The sequence below is a fragment of the Lutzomyia longipalpis genome, chromosome 1, assembly GCF_024334085.1.
Source record: "Lutzomyia longipalpis isolate SR_M1_2022 chromosome 1, ASM2433408v1".
NCBI lineage: Eukaryota > Metazoa > Arthropoda > Insecta > Diptera > Psychodidae > Lutzomyia > Lutzomyia longipalpis.
Window position 1 is genome coordinate 29043350 of NC_074707.1, and position 16392 is coordinate 29059741.

A 16392-nucleotide genomic window follows, 5' to 3' on the forward strand; every position below is an offset into this window, starting at 1 on the left:
TAAAAGGGTTCGGTTCATAAGAAAAATGCTTGGAAATTAGGTAGAACCAGAAAAATTGTCGTTTCGCTACAATTTACTTCGCCTTTTATTCGTAAGATCTAATACAGAGGGTGTATTATGTAACTTTCCGAGGCTGGGTGGTCCATAAGAAATGTACAGCCACCCAGCACTCGGAGAGTTATATAATACACCCTCAGATGCATGACACCGTTATACAGATGCATACCCTTATACAGATGCATGACACCTTTATATAGATGCATGACACCCTAGAATAGGAGCATGACATTTTTTGATGAAGATAGAATTTTTCAAAGCGAAACAAAAATTAGTCTAAAATGCATCGATTGTATTAGCAGTGATGATAGGGTTAAAAAAATTAAAAGTGGCTCATATTATGATATTGTATGTATAGAACTTTACAATTTTTGATAGATATTTAATTTTTATTCTTTTTTTTGTACCTCTTTATTATGAACATTAAGGATTAAAAAAAATTAGGTAATAGATTTTTTATAATTCAGGATAATTGAAAATCTATCTTGAAAATTTAAACTATTTTCCACAAATCAATTTTATTATGTAAGATCTTTTTTTGTCTTTGGGAATCCCTAGATAAAATATTATAAATATAGCACTATTTTAATAGTTATGTCCAAGTGTTGGAAATTTTATTTGTTCAATCGTGCTAGATATCAGGAAAACATGGGAAATACTAACTAATTAACAACATAAAAAGTATTTTTTTTAGACCAATGTTTATTTTGCAAAATTGTATCACTTTAATCTATACCACTCAATGTATACATTTTGTTGCTTTATCACTTGGATTTTTCAGCAAAAAGGTGTCTAATTTACCGGATGGCATTAATGCGAATGCGACTGCAGACAATTACGTTGTCATTTTGATCAATCAGAGAGATGTCGACATCGATGTTATTTGTGGGTGGGTAGCTGGAGCTCACGAGTAGTTCGAAATTGTATTCAACCACCGTTCCTGCGGGGATAGGGCATTCTCCAGCAGAGAGATTTTCACAGGCACCGTTGACTATGTCATCAGGAAGTGCATGATCAATTCCAATTCCAAGTACATAGGCACGAGCTTTTGGTCTGAAGTTAGTAATGTCGCGTGCTGGAGGATTTTGAAAGATTGTTTAGAATCACGTGTAGAATTTTGAATTTAAAAAGAAAAGAGTAAAAAACTTACGAGCTTGGAAAACGATATCAATTCCTGTACGTTCTCCCAATTTGATGTTGCAGGGCGTTTGGCTGCATCCTAAGACGGAAGTTTGGGCAGGCAAAGGTGGATTTCCGGAACAGCTCGTAACACCGTTGGTGTTGGCAAAGATAGCCGGGAGAAACGCGGCAAAAATTAAATATTTGAACATTTTTTTTTGGAAATTTCAAATATGTCTTTCTTATAGAAGAGTTCCTTGATTGACTGACTTGAAAGTCGCTAGAATGTGTCTTATATACGACCCTTGATACAAAAGTGGTCATCGAAATTGACTCATGTTGCTTGTGTATCGATAGAGGCCTAAATTCTTGACATGCAGGTGTTACAGAAAACTTCATGTTTTTTGCTTGTCAACTGATAAGACCTATTAAAATCAAATGAGACTATCAATGTCTTCGAATAAATCTTACATACCTATAGCAATATATACAAATGGTAATTATAAAATTATGTTTTTTTTAAAAGAACTTTTAAATGTTGTAATTTATTATTAATTTGAAATTTTTATATTTCAATTTACTATGACGTTGGTATTTATAGTAATCGCCTAACTTACCTAGTAATAAAGCCAAAATACGATAAGAAAATTCCCAAGTGGCTCAAGTGTCTGCAACTCTCTGGGTGAGTGTTGATTTGTGGCTTTTCGTTTGGAGATTAAAAATCAGAAATGAAGGAGTAAATTCATTAGTCAGAAAGCAATTAAGCCACTTGCTGTATCGGTAGATTGCGTGATAAGAGATAGAATTTTCACTCTACAGGTGTGCTTAGCAGTAATCAAAATACTAAGAGTAAATTCATCACAAAGAATTAAATTACACAATTCAATTTTTCTTTTTTTTATTTTCAATATAATTATTCATTTAACATCAATTTGTGCATCTTGCTTGAGAGATTTACAAACAAAACTGTTTTTATTTTTGGGAAAACTTAAAATTTTCTCACAGGGAAATTATGGGGATTTTATTTTCAGCATTCTAAAAGACTGTAAAGAATAATTTATTTTCCGACACAAGTTCGCCATCTTTGAAGAAAGAAGTGTCTACACGCCATCCCCCAATTTTTCCCAAAGCTTTCGCATCATCAATGTTGACAACATGTTCTTCTACTTTGTAAGATCCCTAGAAGGACAAATAAGCTTATTTTATTGATTTTATTTAATTAGGACCTAATTAATTGTGAATTTTAATTATTAAATTGTGAACTTGATCATTTGACGACAGAATGAACATCTTTTGCATCCCAACACGCTTATTATTCAAATTTGCAAAAGGCGCAAATAAATTGGAACAAAACGGAAGAAAATATACCTTTGGAACTGGACAAGTTCCAGGTTCTGGAAAGTTGGATAAATCCTTGAATTGTGGGTAGATATGTTCCTTGTAAATTTCTCCTTCCATGTAATCACAGACTTTTTCTTTTGGAAGTTTAAAAACTTCCTCGTACTTCCCATCGTTCTTTGGACTATAATGGAACGTCATCGTTGTTTCCCAGTTATTATCCATATCCTCCAATTGTTCCATTTCCATTGCCATTGTGAAAGCGGTATCGTTGAGTTGCTTTGCGTCCATCTTGTAAGTCATGTATTTTTCCGATCCAGGTGACACTTCGAACTTTTCATACTTAATACCCGTTGGCTGGAATAGTGAAAATTGGTGATGCACTAACTTATTAAATATATATTTTTTTTAATATCCAACCTTTTTATCTTCTTCGCTTAAAACAACAGAAATTAGAGAAAGGGCCACCACTAATTTCTTAACAAAAGCCATAACTTTTCACTTTGTTTTTCCTTTCTTTCTAAAGGTGCTGTGAATATTTCCACTGATTTTCTAACGCACGACTGATTGAGAAAATGTGGACATCTCTGCATTTTATTGCGGTGAACATTGAGTCAGAATTGTTGTTGTGTCAATTAATTACAATATTCCTCTCTGATCTAATCATCCCACACAGTGTTTTTAGTCTTTTTGTCATTACTTTTCAAACACACACACACAGTTTTTCCCAAATTATATTCCACTTCAATTACCATAATTACATCCATTGAACCTTTCTTTTTCAATTTGAAAATTAACTTGTTGGTTGTTTTTTTTTAGGCAGGATAATCACTTATAAATAGGTGGGAATTATCACTACTCAATGAATGTCTGACATTGAATTCCTGCTCCATTTTGATGTATTAATTGCCAGAAAAATTCTACTTTTACCTTTCTCCTTTAAAGCCAAAGGCCATGTGGTTTTCAAGGTCATATTGCATAATATTTTATTTTAGCTACATATAAAACTTGAGTTTTCCGCGAAATTATTTATGAACTAACCTACCTTAAATAATTGAACTGCCAACAAAGAAAAAAATTAACAAATACATTGCAAAAATTTTAAATAGGATATTCTAATGTTAATATGCTTATTATCTATTATTATTATGTTTCCTTTTTGCTTAGTTATGTGGAATAGAAAAATAGTCTGTCATTCGGGGATTTATTTGAATAAGCGGAAAGAAACTTTAATGTCTTAATAAAAATGACAATTAATCATTTGAACAGACATCTCAGGAATGATGCCAGACCGGATATTAAATTAGTAGGTAATACAAAATATAGGTTATTTAATTGAGATTCCATTGAATTTCATAAAATATCATGACCTTTTTGAATTTCTTTGACCCTGGCATTTTCGTAAGAGCAATTAATTTACTTCAAAACATTTCTCAACTTGACCTACTCAAATTAATTAAAGCTCATTATTTATTGCATCTATTGTTCTAAAGCTTGTAAATAGCTAAATTAATGTTATGTAGATACTTGTTCCTATTTTTCATATATATTAAAACTCAATGAAATATTGTTGAAAGAACGAAAATTTGAATTTTTCAACGCCGAAAAGTTGGCAAGTCCATATGAATTTTTAATTTCAATTAAAAAAAGATAATTTAACATCGTAACGGGGTTATCATACTTCCACTTCAAGTAAACATATAAACTTAGAATAATTAACCTTTTCCATAATTAGGAGCTTTAAATTATAATTAATTCATTTCTATCAGAATTATTTTTTTTAATAAAATAAAATTCAAAATAAGAATATTTAGTCAACTTTAAAATGGTTTTCAAAACATTAGGGACAATAAAAGTGATTCAACTGAAGAAGAAGTGAAAATTAGAATTTTTCTTTGAATATCTACATTATAGCTTTCTTGACTAACTGCCTAATAGGAACACATTTTCCCAAGCTTTCTCTCACTTACGTGTTTATTTGCAATTCAATAAGATTTTATGAATGTTTATTTATTACTAGTCTGGATATTTTTAAAGAACCTAACTACATATAATGTTTGATTTCTTTGATTGTATAAAAGGCGCAATCTTCTTATGTGTTATTAATTAGCATTTAAGATATCTATACACACGCATATTTGCAGTAATAAAACTTATCTATCTATCTATCATTACATACATGGATTTGCTACATACACACTGACAATTATACTAACAAAATAGAGAACAAATGTTTAAATGAAAATTTTATTCTTTTTTATTTAACTTCGTGCCAAAAGTTGATTATCCTCATTCAATCTCTAATATAATAGTGAATGATCAATGAACATACATATAGTTAATTGAATTTTTATGACGTTTATGACCTTTGTCAATACATAACCATTTAACTGACTACTGTACATTTGCTTTTTAATCTTCTGAGAATATGTTATTGATTTTCAAATAAATTAAATTAGACATGTTAACTTTACTGCTACCTATTAATTAAAAATACATCATTTATTACTGTAGGTATTAATTAAAAAAATTAATTTGTTTGGCTTACGTTGCAAATCAACTTATCTAAGTTTGTTTTTATCGTGCGTGTGTTATATGAGGTGGGTACACCTATCCACAAAAAAATCATAAATTAAAAAAAAATTAACAATCTACATAAGCAAATTTTTCTTATTTTTTCTGATTTGTTTTTTTTTCATATATTATGTATTATTCTTGCAAGTTCTTAAAAAATATCTTTTTATCTTTTACATTTCACTATGTTTGTAGCTATTTGTAGCAATTTTAGATAAAAAAGTACATGTTTTCCATTTTATAATTTCCCACATTGTTAAGATTGTGATGAGTCTGAATCATAAATCTGAATGAAAGTGAAGTCCATTATATTGATACGTATGTACGTCTAATTATTGTGATAAGTTTCACTGTATATTATTTTACACTGAGCTTTTTTGTATGACTACAAACTATAACTGCGTAAGGAAAAGAAATGATTTCCGCATAGAAGAAAAACGATAAGCGTGACCTTAATAAAGGAGAAATAAAAATGTTTGATTTATGCCTGTTTTGCCTATTACCCCAATCAACAATTTTTTAAAGTTTGTAAAGCTCATGAAATCCATGCGAAAGGTTCAAGAGAAATTAAAATAAGTATTTTTCTTTTAAAAATCATTTAATTAATTAAAAATCATTCTCCAAAAGTTTTTTTTTATCAAGAAATCTTTAGAATTTTAGATAATTTTAGCCGGAACTTCGAAGCATGTGACGTCCTTATTGTCGCTCGTGAGTGCCCAGTGAACAACGAGGCTTGTCTTTGGGTAAATTTCGAGCACCTTAAATGAATTCTTGTACACGTAATTCTTGCCAGCTTGCAGTGGGCAGGCAGCCTTTGTTGTTCCATCTTCTTCGAAGAGATTATCGCAAGCTGATGTGTTATCTACGCCAATGAAGGGCAGTGGGATGCCAAGAATCTCAGCATGGACGGTCGTTGTGAGAGTCTTTAGATCTCTGTCTGGTGTGAATTTTTCCTCAATGGAAACTTCCGTTTTCCGGCGAAGTTTGCAAGGTGGCTTCTCACAGTTTGAAATCAACACCTCCGTGGACTCCAATTTCTTGGCTCCTCCTGTAAAATATTGAGAAGAAAAAATAAAATTATTTTTATGAAGATATTTGAACTATGGTCTGATTTTAAATTCATTTAATAGTTTGATCTTGACTTTTATCGTTAAGTTTTTTCATCGAATTAAAGGAGATTTTCAATAGGAAATTTCTCAACTTAATAGAAAAATAAAAAGCTTTTAATGTCATACTTTAATAACTTTTTTTATATCTTAACTTGTTGAATAAAGTTGATTTAATAAAAGTTCTAATGGGCGACATTTCAGCTCGTGGTATCTTAATCTTTTTCTATAGAATAAAATACTCATATGCTTTCAACTCTGATTTCTTGAGACAATTGTTATTTTGTCCACATCTTAATTATGAGTTCACGGAATTATTCTTCCGATAATAAACTGTAGACCGGTTTTCCTTGGATTTTTGAAGATATTATGTTCATATTTCACGGGCATTCATTGCAAAAAAAAATACTATTTCCACACATTTTGATGACATGATAATATGTATTCTTCTACAAAAGGTTTCTTACCCGACAAACATTTAACTCTTTTACGCATATAAAATTTTCGAAACTCTCGCTGAATTGAGAATGATTATTTTCTTGGACATTTTTCAGACTGTTGGATCACCCGGTGTGATGGAGATAGAATGCAATTTGAAGAGAAACTAATTTGAAATTCCGCACATTAATGGGCGGATAATTTGAGTCGTTTGTTAATTTGTACGTTGTCTGCCTATGGATGCAGTCGCATACTAACCTTGACATTGTCTGACTTCGGTGGCCTGGGAAAGGCTTACGAAACAGGTAAAAGCAAATGTGATGGCAAAGACGCTGAACTTCATTGTTGGTTCTTTTTCTTTCCGTTGACGATGGATGGCAAATTTCGCAGAAATATGCTGAAAAATGGAAGGGATATGGTTCTTCTTGTTATTTGGTTCACTTGTCGATTGAGTAACTTTTGGTATTGGAATGAAAGTTGCAGATCGACTGGTTTATGATTATGCAACAACTCCAAGACCACTGCAGAAGTGGAGGAAATTCAACAAACAGTCGTTAATTGCCATTCGCCAAGTTTCACTCTTCTTCACATTTTATCCTCCTCTACTACATAGATTAATACTTTAAACTTTAAAAACTCTTTTTAAAGCTCACCTCAGCAGTAAATTAAAAATAATTAAAAATATTTAACACAAACTCCTAATAATCGAGAGGGTTATAGCACAGAAAGAACAGAAGAACAAAATCCAGCAACAAAATTTCACTCTACAGCACGCAAAGAGCCTTGGTGAAGCACTTCTTCAAGTTTCTTCACTCGACTCGAACGTTAGTTTGTCTACAGGTACACTAACTCGTCGGCAGTTGGCGGCAAGTCTTTTATATAACAGCTTTTTCTCCCCCTTTCTTCTGATGCTTTGTGTAAAGAAAAGAATCACTCAGCGGAGAAGTACGCAACATTGCATTAATATTCTACCCATAGAACATTGCTTTTATTCTTCGCGCGTTGCTCTTCAAACATTCGCTTAATTTTTTTTTTAACAACGAACATTCTTCGAGGACCTCTCAGAAGGAAAATAAGCGTATAACGTACATTTCATAAAAATTGCGGAAACATTTTATGTTTTTTTGTTGTTAAATCAAACATAGGAAATAGGTATATAGTAAAAAAAAAACTTTGTAATTAATATCTTGATTGAAAAAAGCTTTTAAATTTAATTACAGTCAGGTATTGATTAACGTCGCATGGAATATACTCTTTCCACTCATTATTATTAATGGGTGAGAAGAGTATATCCCATGCGACGTTAACCAATACCTGACTGTAAAAGTAAACTGAAGAAAATTTTATTATTATGTTGACAAATTTGTTTTTAGATTCTTAGATTTTACATTAAAACATCTATCAAATAAACTATTTTTGATGAGTTGAACATGAAAGTTATTTATTTATATGTGTAATGTAAAAATAAAATATATAAAATAAAGTTTAATATCAATTTAGCTGATTTTTATCACAGAGAAATAAAACAATTAGTCGTGATTTCAAATTACATGCGGTCTAGGCGATTTCTTGATAAAGCAATTCTCAATCAACCAAGATTAACAATAAAATAAAAATTTAATTGCAAACAGAGAAGAAAAACTAATTTTATGACACCAAAGAAAATCGCATTTTCATTATTTCCTTTAGAAAAGAAAAGAATAGAAATATCGCGATTTTGACAAGGATTCTTTCATTTAAACAAACAAGCTTTATAGTTTTAAGAATAATTTTTTTAAATCCTTCAAAACTCATTCTTATATATTTTTCATGTTCTTTAAAATGAGTTTTAACCTATATTTGCCCAATTTACAATATTTAGCACGATCAGAAGTTTTTTTTGTTCGCATTGAGTGCATAAAATTGGCATAAAAATCGATTTGATAAAAATTTTAATAGATTCTGCTAAAAAAAAACAGATTAAGACTTCTCGAAAATTTTAAACCTTATTGAAAAATAGAATTTTTTTTATTAATCTTAAACAATTTTCGCTTCAATTTCTTCGCGTTTCTGACGTTCCAATGGTTGCCATATAAATTAATTGAAATTAAGATTAGCATAACTTCACAAATTGATTCGCAATTTGTTCCAAATTAAGTAAAAATTTAAAATTAATTAAAGTGTAATGCGTCTTTACGTATTTACACCATAGTTTACACAGTTAAAAACGAACTCCCGGAGTTATATACATTTTTATGTAAACCTACCAAAGTAAATTAAAATCACTTTAAGATTTCCTCACGTAATCTTCTACGATGCGACAACAATAAAAAAATTGCGTATTCAGTGCACACACAGACTGGGAAATGCTTCAGAAATAGAATTGAACTTGGAGTTTGTTGTTCCGAAATATCACTTTATATTGTTTGTTTTATTTTTCCTTTTTCAATTTCCTCAACTAATTTAAATAATAAACTTGTATGAACTCACCTGAGTGGTTTTACTCGCGAGGGGTTTTCGATGTGATCCCTTTGAACGGTTGGGAGCAATTGAGATGCAAAAATTTTTGTAAATGCATCGAGAGCACAAGTAAATGCAGTGGGGCCTAAAGTTGATCTTGAACTGGGCAGCAAACTTATTCGGTGGCCTCTGTGGCGTTTCCGTTTTTATTTTTCATATTGATTTTTATCAGTTATTGTGTTCTCTGGGAAAAAAGAAAATTCGCTGTATGATTCAGCTTGAAAATTATATGCATGGGGGGTATAAAGAAGAAAAACCAATAAACTAACTGCAAGGTTTCGCAGTAAGTTTACAAAATATTATAAAGGAAATATTAATTTATGAGAAAAATTTTCTATACGATAACGTAGATGAAAAAAAATTTAAATGAAAAAAAAATTCAAAATATATTTTCATATACATGAATGTATTTTATAAAGACCAAAGTTATACTGCGGGACCTAAGTGTATGAAATAGAAATGTGTCTGTGATAAATTCACCATTCAGTGGAAACGCCATACGAGTATTTTATTTTACTCTACTGCGACATCTTACAGAAACAAATGTAGCTAAAACAACATACAGTAAGGTTTCGAAGTAAAATAAATATTCATTAAAACATTAAAGTGTTTTTTTTCTTAATTTTCTAATATTAAATAGGATGATCCTAATAATATTTGAAAATACCGTACATCAGGGGTATTTTGAAAAATATGTTTTTTTATGGTTGAACAGGAATGCTATAGTTATGCACTCTTCTCACAGGGATGAAAATTGACTCTAATTCGAACCCGTACTGTAAACGGGATTTTTAAATTTAAAAATCCCCTAACGTTTAATAGAGCAGCCATTGACATTTACCTGACTGAAGTAAGATCGAATAACGTCAAAGTGACGTACGAATCCAGGGCTTGATTCTGAATTTAGAGTTAGTGAATTACCCCTTAGGTGAGTTCTTGCAATTTTAACATGAAGTCGGAGGTGAGTCTGCATTTTTATCAATTTTCTCTTATCTATTAAGGGTAAAAAGTGTGTAAAAACGTGCAAAATGGTAGATAAGGTCATGGTGGATTGAAATCCGCCGTGTGAGCGATGGGCATAGCCCCAGTATTTGGGGTATTTACATAACTCTTGTCGGCACACGCCCATCGCACCTCACACGCAAAGCAGAAGTTATGTCAGTGTGCGTGCAATGTAGGTCGTCGTTCAATTAATTAAGTGTCAAATTTGTTGTTTAATTGAATTGTTATTGCCGGACAATGAGGATAATTGGTCAGTGTCCCAACAGTATGCCCTCCTGGGTGTGTGCCCTTCCCGTGCACGTCACATTTGCCGTCCCTACGGACTCGTGGCGGCCTCACCCTGTGCGAAAGAGAGGGAAGGCACACAGAACAGGTGTGTCTCCCACCCCACCCTCTCCCAGTTACGGCCCTGGTGGAAAATTTCTTTCGGTGCTCGCCACCCCCAAATTCAACTCCCAAATACGGCCCATTCTTAGGAGTACCAGGAGGCGCCAAGGATGCACTTCTGCAATAGGGTTGAATTGCCTTCGCGCACGAAATTCTCAGCCCCTTCCCCATTGTCTATTTTATCTATATATGTATGCCTTTGTCAAGGGATAATCGACATGAGAAGTGAATATGCTAGATTCTGTGGATCGCAGTAAATAATTGATATGTTGTTATAGCAACAAAAATACCCCAACAAAGCTACACACAGAAAAATTTTTCGCATTTTGTGTATGCGAGTGAAATGGTTCGCAGTTTCAATTGGCGAGTCTTAGGTAGACTCGCACATTACTTTTACGAATCTATGGTATATAGTTTCTTTCTCACTAACATTTGAAAGGTTTTTTTTGACAAATTCCTTGTTTATTTTAAATTTGTCCGTTACCGTAATGTCTGATCTAAAGAACACTGGCATACGATTTTTGGAGACGTGTTATGAGACATTAAGTCCAGAAAACGTTTTTTTCTGGTTTTCCTGCAACATAAAAGCATTTTCTCACACGTATGATTTACATATAAAATATTGCGTCATTTCATATGGGATGTTACACCCTCGAATGATTAATTTCTGAAAAAAGATTTCGTGACGACATGTCATAGGATAATCCATACCTTTTCCGCTTTTCATTATTGAATAAATTCTTAATATATTTAATCATTTACAAAGTTTTTATAACTAAAAGAAAAACTCAAAATTTATTTATAGAAAATTAAATTAAGCTGTTTTACGAAATCTTACGTGGCAAAAGTTCTATTTTAAGATAATTCCAGCTACTTTTGAAGGGATTATAAAACGTTCTTTCAGAAAATTGAGCTTAGGTCTTAGGATTGTTACTTTCAGAGAATAGTCGGGGAAAAAATAATCGGAATTTCGCCCTCAAATTCTTTCGACCGCCATCTTGGATACCAAACTATTATTGACTTTTTTAATTCATATCTTTGATTCTACAAATAGGGCTATATAACGTTTAATAAGATATATATTTTCCCAAATTGAAACAAATAAATTAATAATTAAAATAAAAAAAATTAATATTCTCATGGAAAACAAGTTTATGGTTATGGGAAATATGAGAAACATCATCCAAAAAGCGTGGTTGTAAAATAAAATATTTATTTTACATTACATTTGTTGGGAAGGGGTTCTGATAAAATGGCGGTCATTTTTTTAATTGCTTAAAAATTTTTAACGTAACCATCTTCATATTTTACCATTAGGCTTATAATACGCTTTATTATTTATGATCGGATATTTCGGAATAGGATTGTTCGTCCGATTGACTTAAATTTTATTTTATAAAGTTAGGTTAATGCCTTATGAAACATTAAGTTAAATAAGTTTTTTACGATATTTTTTTTTTAAAAATTCTTTCTAATGTAGCTCGAGTTATCTTTAAGTAACCCTGCGACGTAAGATTTTGTAACACATGTAACATAGCCTAATTTAAGGGTCTATTAATTATTTTTTGTTTTTTTTTTTAATTGAAAAAATACTTCAAACTTTAAAAGTCGTTATGAAATTATTCAATGACGAAAAAAACAAAAAGTATGGATTATCCTACGATATGTCGTCACGAAATCCTTTTGCAGAAATTATTTTTTCTATGGTTGTGACGGTTATGACATCCTTTATAAAATATGCGAAAATTTATGTTTTTGAGAAGAAATTTTGTTCTTGTGGACCTTTACAAGAGATCAGATAATGATTTTTGGTGCTTTAATAGTTTTTCCAGATAAAAAATTAATAAAATAAAAATCATGTGTAAAATTGGTGATTCCGCACAATTTCCGCGCGGCGCTAGTGTTTGTGAAAGAAACCTTTCAAATGATTTTTTCTGCTAAAACATTTGCTTTTCTTCTCGTCAATTTTATCAATTATATTGCATTTTTTTAAATCTATTTTGGGCAAATAATGCTATTTATGGAAGAAATATTGCTTTTAGATTGGTGTAAGTGTTTGAGCAAATCAGTATTTATAGAATTCAATGTTTAATTTCGGTCCAATAAATGTGAAAATTTTCGAGAAATAGTGCGAATGAGTGCGAGTGAAATATTCGTATTTTGGCCATGCGAGTGGCCCACTCGCAAAAATTGACGATTTGACTGCCACTTCTTGTCATTTTTTTTCTGTGTGTAGTCACGGGGTAGATTAGCGTCTGTCGTTTTTGCTCAACCCTCGTCATTTCCAGAAAAGAAGATATTTCCATTTCCTCTTGCAAAACACCTAAACATCCACCTCAATATCCTAATTTTCCTTCATTTACTCTTCTCTGGAAACTGGGAGCCAAAGGTCACATCATTGTGAGTAATTTGAACTTTCTTTCAGTGGGATTGTTTGAAGTTCCAAATAGAGATGAAAGCCAGTTTTGAATCACGCGGTCCATTCGTGACTTTAGGACCACTACTTTGTATATCTTTATAAACCTATTCTGTTTAAAACTGTAACTGGTCTATTTTTAAGAGTTTTTTTTTTAAGTTAGAAAGTTGTTAAAAAAAGCTCTTAAAAATTATTATATCTTATTAAAACTAACTTTAATTAAGAAGAATTTTGAATTACAACGTTCTTAAAAAAGTTTTATTTTATTTCATATTAATTTTTTTTAACTGGGCAAATGATTGTGTTTGTGATTTATTATTCTTTCCAAACTTTCAAAATAGTTTTCTTATCATTTACTTGAGTCACGTTTTGCGTATTTACAAAGTATCGCATTTATTTAATGTGATAGTTGCTGATGCATTTAAAAAAAAAAACTCAAATCACTGAAGATTAGCAACTAACTCGACGGGTTAACATGCGCCAGTAAGAAAACTATTCCAATAATTTGTTGTAATCAAATATCAAGGTTCTAGATTATTTTCAATGTTTTCTTATCTAAAAAATGGATTTAAATGAATAATCAAAATAAAGTTGAAACTTCCCCGTCTTAAGATTAAAGATCTTATTTCCAAAGTTTCTGACTTTAAGGCCACTAAAAGTTTAGCTATTTATAATGAATCATTCAGAAAATAATTCGTATTTTTTTTTTAATTTAATCATTTAACTAATATCAAATAATTCAGCAGGGCTGAGAATTGTTTTTTTGGTATTGCATTCTTCTTCTAGAACATAATGAAAATGTCAAATATGAAGAGATTTTGCTCGTTAACTAATGGCATTAGTTATTGAAGTCTATTAATTTTTCAGCCATTATACTCAATTACTAAAACCACTCAAGTTTTTCAACTATTAAAAACACCATAATTAATTTCCACAACTAATGAAAAATTTATTACAAAATATCAACAACAAAAACATAAAAATTTATAAATAGTATGCAAGGATAAATTTTTAATGCAATGCGGAGTATATTTAATGCTTGTTTTGGTCAACTTTAAAAAATTACAATGATTAAATTTTACTAGATCTTATTAGGGTACTCACATAAAAAAAACGTACGAAATGGCGTAATCAGTAAAATAAAGCGAGCGCAAAAAATAAAATCGTTTAAAATTGTTCATCTTAATATATAAAGCTGAAAAGTCTGTCTGTCTGTCTGTCTGTTTGTGGCACATGAACTCCTCCGAAACGGCTGGGCCGATCTTGATGAAATTTGGTATGGGGGTAGAGGGGGTCAATACGAGTTGCAAGCGCTATATGGGATTCCGCCCCCTCTCCCCTTTATAGCGCCTCCACAGAAAAATTGATTTTTTCCCATTTTCTACAGATAACGGGAATTTTTTATTTTAAAAATTTTTTCGGGGTACCGTATTATTCATCCCCCTACTAAAATACGCCTCCCTTTTATAGCTTAAAATGGAGTTTGCTCACACGTGATTGGGGGCTCGGGTTGACTAGTTTAGATGTGAAAGAATGAAATATTTAAGATTTTGTTCTTTCTTTCTCACGATGTGTTTTGTTGCGTAAAGGCTAATGTATAAAACATATCATGAATTACGCTTACTTTTCCTTTCTACACATGTACGTTTTTATGCTTATTTTAATGTGAATTCTCAATTAAATGAGGAATCTTCTTATTGCTCATCTGTTGTTTCTTTAGCGCTCAAAAATCTTTATAAAAAGATAATTTGAAAGGAAGAAAAAACTGTATTTTACGCTGAAATTCATTGACGAAAGAGATCATAGTTAGTGACGTAAGATTTACTTCTCAAAATATTAGGATTTGTGGAAAGCTCTTTATCAGATAATCTTAATCTTCTAAACTCCAAGAAGGTCTCTGATGTGGTTAAATAATTATGCTGACCATGATAAAGAGGGCAGTAAAAGTAAATACTTTCTCCATCCACATAACTTTACAAATCTATGCGTATGATTAGTTTTCCAGTGAAATGCCCTTGAAAACAAGTGTTAAGTGTAGTAATTGACATTAAATGAAGGAGGTATTAAAAATCAATTTCATTCATTCAAAAATTACATTTTTATCATTTCTTCAAGTTCACTTTTCCTTCACCTCAAAAACTTGATCGTCTGGCGAATCTCCGATCGGAACTATATAGCATTGTGGTTTATTTTCTTTACACTTGGGCATCTCTTATATGGGAGTGTGGTATCCAATTGCTCTGAGCGGCAAATGAATTTTTGTATATCGACCCATTGATATTGGTGTGTCTGCCACTGGGGATTTGTTATTATTGCCAGAGAATTACGTGTTGAAGCTTATCGCACGCAAAAAAAGAATCTGCCACGGAATCTGGATTCATCCGGATTGCCGAGACTCCCTCGGAAGAGTAGTGTGTCTGAGGCAAATACCATATGACCTGACTGTCTGTCTGGGTGAGGCGCACAAGTCTGGTTCATTCCGGTCGCCCCCCTTGCTCCTTCGTTTGTGCATTTGGGATGAGGCATCTCGATGTCTCTAAGGTATTGCGAGAATTCTCAATAGGCACGCGTCTCGATCGGATTGTTCAAGTGATTGCCACAAATTGCAGATTGAGCGAACTCGTGAGATGTTGCGGGGGTGTCATCGATGCTCGGGACGTTTTAATTGCTAGATCACGAGACTCGGATGTAATCACTTTTGATACTTGCTGGACAACTAGGTTGGGGAGGAAGTCAATTAACACCCACAGTGTCATCGACGTCACTGCGGAGATGTGCTAAGATACTGCACTGTAGCTGTAAGAAGTGGTTTAAATGGGGATCCTTGCATTGCTAATTGAATGAGATGATCTTGTGAGTTTTGCCTGTGGTTTGCAAATGAATTAGCATGTGTTGGATTGATGATGGAAAAGTTCTTCACGGCAATTTATCGACAATTTTCAAGACACTGTATAATTATCAAATTCAATATTTATAGATTCCACTCGTGCCTCCTTCAGCCATCTTTTCCTATATTATCTTTGAACCACATTGTGACGACGTCATTCACACTTTTGGCAAATTTTCGCGCATCTCACGAGCAATTGGTAGCTGAAAATGTGGATATTGTGAACGCGGGCGAGGACAGAGATATATTTTTTGGCAACTGGCTTTAAAGGCTCTATAATTCTCATCTCATTCATACTTAACCCGCTTAACCCATATAAAATTCTACCTATGTGTATTGAATTGGTTGGTGAAAAAAATATTGCAATTTTTTTTAAATATAAAAAATTCTATGTATTTTTTTACGACTTGAATATTTTTTTTAAGATTCTAGACATTCTTAAGAAGTTTGTCAACTAAAAACAAAAAAAAGAAAAAAAAATTTCTTTAAAAAAGAATCTTCTGAAATTTAGATAATTTACAATATCGCATTCACTAACTTTGAAAATTTCTTTATTATAAAAAAATCAT

The 16392-nt window shown here is 31.8% G+C and overlaps 6 protein-coding genes and 1 long non-coding RNA gene across 12 annotated transcripts in view; 2 read left to right on the forward strand and 5 right to left on the reverse strand.

The window, feature by feature from the left end:
• LOC129797635 (cytochrome P450 6A1-like) overlaps positions 1-16392 on the reverse strand; it is a 690618-nt gene that overhangs the window by 512417 nt on the left and 161809 nt on the right. The gene's annotated exons all lie outside the window — the stretch shown is intronic.
• The window catches only part of LOC129797630 (cytochrome P450 6a9-like), a 667408-nt gene that overhangs the window by 512417 nt on the left and 138599 nt on the right, over positions 1-16392 (reverse strand). The window lies entirely within an intron of this gene.
• Positions 740-1442, reverse strand: LOC129797773 (uncharacterized). The gene is made up of 2 exons (XM_055840615.1): positions 1208-1442; positions 740-1132 (listed from the first exon to the last, which is right to left on the reverse strand). The coding sequence occupies exons 1-2, from the start codon at positions 1386-1388 to the stop codon at positions 855-857; spliced, it is 459 nt and encodes a 152-aa protein (XP_055696590.1). The 5' UTR covers positions 1389-1442; the 3' UTR covers positions 740-854.
• LOC129797754 (uncharacterized) lies at positions 2058-3087 on the reverse strand. The gene is made up of 3 exons (XM_055840592.1): positions 2935-3087; positions 2545-2871; positions 2058-2355 (listed from the first exon to the last, which is right to left on the reverse strand). The coding sequence occupies exons 1-3, from the start codon at positions 3004-3006 to the stop codon at positions 2212-2214; spliced, it is 543 nt and encodes a 180-aa protein (XP_055696567.1). The 5' UTR covers positions 3007-3087; the 3' UTR covers positions 2058-2211.
• On the reverse strand, positions 5661-9211 carry LOC129797767 (NPC intracellular cholesterol transporter 2 homolog a). The gene is made up of 3 exons (XM_055840608.1): positions 9102-9211; positions 6891-7029; positions 5661-6136 (listed from the first exon to the last, which is right to left on the reverse strand). Exons 2-3 carry the CDS (start codon positions 6973-6975, stop codon positions 5745-5747), a joined length of 477 nt encoding a protein of 158 aa, XP_055696583.1. The 5' UTR covers positions 6976-7029; positions 9102-9211; the 3' UTR covers positions 5661-5744.
• The window catches only part of LOC129797447 (sodium/potassium-transporting ATPase subunit alpha), a 55772-nt gene continuing 49422 nt past the window's right edge, over positions 10043-16392 (forward strand). For 3 of the 5 annotated variants that reach the window (XR_008751333.1, XM_055840016.1, XM_055840014.1), the window contains exon 1: positions 10058-10092. Coding sequence is in view for 4 of the 5 variants with exons in the window: in XM_055840016.1 (XP_055695991.1) it covers positions 10081-10092 (12 nt within the window). In the remaining variant the exon portion in view is untranslated. Of the gene's footprint in view, positions 10093-16392 lie in introns of all 5 variants that reach the window. The other 2 variants (XM_055840015.1, XM_055840018.1) reach the window with 2 other exon arrangements.
• Positions 10828-12646, forward strand: LOC129797807 (uncharacterized). The gene is made up of 2 exons (XR_008751355.1): positions 10828-10926; positions 12563-12646. It is a non-coding gene; the product is annotated as an uncharacterized LOC129797807 (long non-coding RNA).

Bases quoted from the DNA above. Each gene is read 5' to 3' on its own strand.
- LOC129797773 (XM_055840615.1), bottom strand. From the start codon at position 1,388: ATGTTCAAATATTTAATTTTTGCCGCGTTTCTCCCGGCTATCTTTGCC. The intron at 1,133-1,207 runs GTAAGTTTTTTA...AAAATCCTCCAG, and splicing joins TGATATCGTTTTCCAAGCTC to CACGCGACATTACTAACTTC.
- LOC129797754 (XM_055840592.1), bottom strand. From the start codon at position 3,006: ATGGCTTTTGTTAAGAAATTAGTGGTGGCCCTTTCTCTAATTTCTGTT. The intron at 2,872-2,934 runs GTTGGATATTAA...TCACTATTCCAG, and splicing joins TAAGCGAAGAAGATAAAAAG to CCAACGGGTATTAAGTATGA. The intron at 2,356-2,544 runs GTATATTTTCTT...TTGTCCTTCTAG, and splicing joins GAACTTGTCCAGTTCCAAAG to GGATCTTACAAAGTAGAAGA.
- LOC129797767 (XM_055840608.1), bottom strand. From the start codon at position 6,975: ATGAAGTTCAGCGTCTTTGCCATCACATTTGCTTTTACCTGTTTCGTA. The intron at 6,137-6,890 runs GTTAGTATGCGA...AATATTTTACAG, and splicing joins CGAAGTCAGACAATGTCAAG to GAGGAGCCAAGAAATTGGAG.